The 3685-nt window shown below is 29.7% G+C and overlaps 1 protein-coding gene across 1 annotated transcript; it reads right to left on the bottom strand.

The window, feature by feature from the left end:
* Nucleotides 1–1622: 1622 nt before the first annotated feature.
* LOC105766199 (uncharacterized) lies at nucleotides 1623–2554 on the bottom strand. The gene has a single exon (XM_012585571.2). It carries the CDS (start codon nucleotides 2521–2523, stop codon nucleotides 1774–1776), a length of 750 nt encoding a protein of 249 aa, XP_012441025.1. The 5' UTR covers nucleotides 2524–2554; the 3' UTR covers nucleotides 1623–1773.
* Between the last annotated feature and the right edge of the window lie 1131 nt (nucleotides 2555–3685).

The following is a 3685-nucleotide window of genomic DNA, read 5'->3' on the forward strand; positions in this document are numbered from 1 at the left end:
CGCAACCATATAATATTTTTAATCTAAAATGTTGAAAACTAATTTTTTAAAAATAAAATTGAAATATCACTTTAATAATAATATTAAAACTAAATTGTTGTTTAAAATGTTTTAAAATAAAATTTCTACATTCGATTTAAAATAAATTTTAAATTATTAAACTATTTTATATTTAATGCTTAGAAAATAAAAATAATTAAATATTTATGCATTTTAAAGTTTCAAATTTGAAACACTGCATTTTAAAATAATTTAGAAAGCTTTTAAAGTTCAAAATACTGTTTATACAATTTTCTAATAAATATTTTAAAACCCAAATAAAAATATATTATTAAAATTAAAATTTTACATAAATTTAAAGCATTTTTGATGATTGTGACTATTAAATATTTTTAATTATATTTAAATAATAACAATTTTATAAAGTAGACCAACAACGACACAAGCATTACAGGATTAAAAAAAAACCAGTATATATATTATAGGAAGGTTTGAGCCCAAATTAGGCAATTTTCAGTTTTAGGAAGTTCACAAGCCACCATATGTCCCCAACAAAGATTTGACACAAATGCAAAATGCATAAATTAAGTATAGGTGTTGTGTATTATTGGCTATATATATTTTATTACACAATTTATGGCAAAGTAATGTGCAAATTCTATGTTGTTTAATGATAGTGGTAAGATATTTTTTAAAAGTTTTGGGTAATAGGTAGAATTGTTATTGGATTAGTTATTTAATATAAATATATATAATTAATATATTTATTTTAATATAATATAATTCTCTTAAAAAGTAACATTGCACCTTAATTCAAAAGGTTAATAGTTAATTTGGCCCCTAAGTTATAGTTAAAAATAATTTTGATATTTTTAAGATTTTCTTAATAATAATTGTAAATTTTGTAAAATATATGTAAAATAAATAATTAAATTATATAAAATCAATAATTAAATAATTGTAAATTTTGCAGCTAATTTTTCCACATCCAATCTCATAAAAATTTAGTCTTTGAACTTTCACAAAAAAAAATTTAAATACCCATTCACTTTGATCCTATTTGTTTTTCATTTGCTTTGTTGTTTTACACTCTCTTTATCTTCATCTTTCTTTGCATTTTTGTTCTCATTTTCATGCATATCGGCATTGACTCCACTCTTCCCAGATAATTAAAAATAATATATGTATTATTTATAGCTAAAAATTAAAATATTGACTTGAAATTTTATATAATAAAATATATATGTTTTATTTATAGCTAAAAGTAAATTTTTATATAATAAAAATTGCAAGAAATGTTAATTTAAAAGTTTTTATTTTTATTTTTAAGAATTTTTATATTTATACGTATTTAAATAAAATTATATTTTAATTATTTTTATAAATTGTTTTTAATAATTTTAGCCTAAGATTTTAAAATTTTTTACAATTATTGTTAAGAAAATTTTAAAAATATGAAAATAATTTTTAACTATAGTTCTAGGACTAAATTAACTATTAACCCTGTGAAAGGTGTAAGTTTACTTCTTTTTAATCGAAGTTAATAGCCGAGTGATAAAAATATAACAATTTAATAACGTTAATGACTATTATATAACTTTTTAAAGTTGATAATTGAAATGTAATTTTAAACACCCTAAAATTTATTATATTAAATACCGCGAATGAAACCGAAATGAAAAAGTAAGGATTACATGATAATGTAAAATATTTCTAAGTACTAAAATGATCAAAGCACCTGCCTGCTCGGTTTCCCTCCGGCCTTGACTTGTTTTAATTTAAAGTGGGATTAAAATTGGTTGATTTGGGTACAATACCGACCACTTCAATAGGATCAGAAGCATGCCTATATTGATCAACTTCTTTCTCAAGCGTCTCAATTATCTGATTCTGTCGAGAAATGGTGTCCAAAAGCCTTGAATTCTCAACTCGGAGTGCTTCAAACTGGCAAACGATAGCTTCAATTTGTGCTTCAATAGCTTCATCACTCAACTCCAAAGCACTTTCCACCACCCTCACTACCCTCCATAAACTCACTACCACAAGCAACCCTCCGCCTTTCGCCTCCCAAACAGCTTCCAGAACCAACGCCCCGATGACAACCACACCGTCAACAACATAGCCTGGCCTTCTTAAGAACCCACCGATGCCAAGCGCCACCGCTAGAGCCGCAATCTTAGTTGAAAGCAACGTCAGGATGGAAATCCCCACCCAATGAAACCAAGATTTCTCTATGGTTTTACTACAGGAAACTAAGGTTGATGATAGTTCAAGAGTAGTGAGAATGAGGTCGAAAAGAAGCAATGATATTGCGAGAATCCGGATTTGAACCGATTCAAGGAATTTGGCTAAGTGATTTCTCCAGGGTGCTTTGCTTGATGGTGATGATGAACTTGGGTTGAAAATGTGTTGCCATTGCTGCCTTTTGTACCAGTTTTTAATGAGATTTTGAACTGATATTTCAACGGATTCAATGGCGATTGATTGATGAGAGGGGCCATAGGTGCAATTATTTGGGTTCATTAGCAGGAATTTTTAAGCGGCGGAAATGGGTATATAGGATACATAATAAAATCAATGATTATTATATAATTTGGTGGGAGGAAGATGACAATGGCCATAGATGTTTGGCTTGTATCACAAGGCAAGTTAGGTTTTCCGGTATTGTTTGCTTTGGAGTCACGTCGATAGCCACTTTATTGTTTATATATATATATATATACATGTGGTCATTGAAGTTAAAGCTTCAAGTAAAATCAGACTGCCAAGCGACTTAAACTATGGCGGCTCCTTATGCTCTATGGAAGTCCAAATGGCACCCAAAATCTCGATAAAATGATGCGTCAAGCATTATAAAGCTACACTTTCCAGCATTTCAGTTATAAACTTATGCGGTGGGAGGCCCTTTTTTTTTTTTCTTAATGTAAAATTCTATAATTGATAGTACTCGGAGTATCATGCGCGGGTTTTGATGGGCTGGCAGAAGTGAGGATTGAGGGTGGGTTATTCTTGCATGGGAGATTACGCGCAAGCCAAAAATGCATGGGAGGACTTTGGCTTCCAAGACATCAAACTATTTAACTTGGCCGAGGACACTTGACAAACCGTCGTTGATTTGCATGAGTTTGTGTATGGCTATAAGGAGGTTGACGCCGGACTTCTATTGAAAAATTGGAGATAAGGCGAATGTGGGGATTTGGGATGATATGTGGGACTCAAGTGATACTGATTGGTTGGCTTTATCTTTTAATGAGAGATTGCTGGGTGCAAATGTTGACGAGTGCGGATGGAAAAGAGTGGGATTTGGGTTTCTTGGATCTAGTATATTAAGTGTAGTATACTCCTTTTGTTTGTTTATATTTTTTGAATAAATTGATTAAATAAAAATATTTAATAATTACATGAATACTCTTTGTATATAGTCTTCAATGTTTTCCATGCAAAACAAAATGGAAGCAAATATTGACTCACTGGTTATCTAACATTTAGCTAATACTAAGCAGTATTACGTGGTCAAATCGTAATAGAGAAAGATAATTTGTATTAGTAAATGAACTTAAACATGTCTTTAGTCTAATTCGAAATAAACAAATCGTTTGAAAGACTGATATATCGTCTATCAGATCCAACTAGGGAGATGTTTTGTTTTGAGCATAGGAGCAGATAACTCCCAAAAGATAGAGAC

Source organism: Gossypium raimondii, chromosome 5 (assembly GCF_025698545.1).
Source record: "Gossypium raimondii isolate GPD5lz chromosome 5, ASM2569854v1, whole genome shotgun sequence".
NCBI classification, from domain to species: domain Eukaryota; kingdom Viridiplantae; phylum Streptophyta; class Magnoliopsida; order Malvales; family Malvaceae; genus Gossypium; species Gossypium raimondii.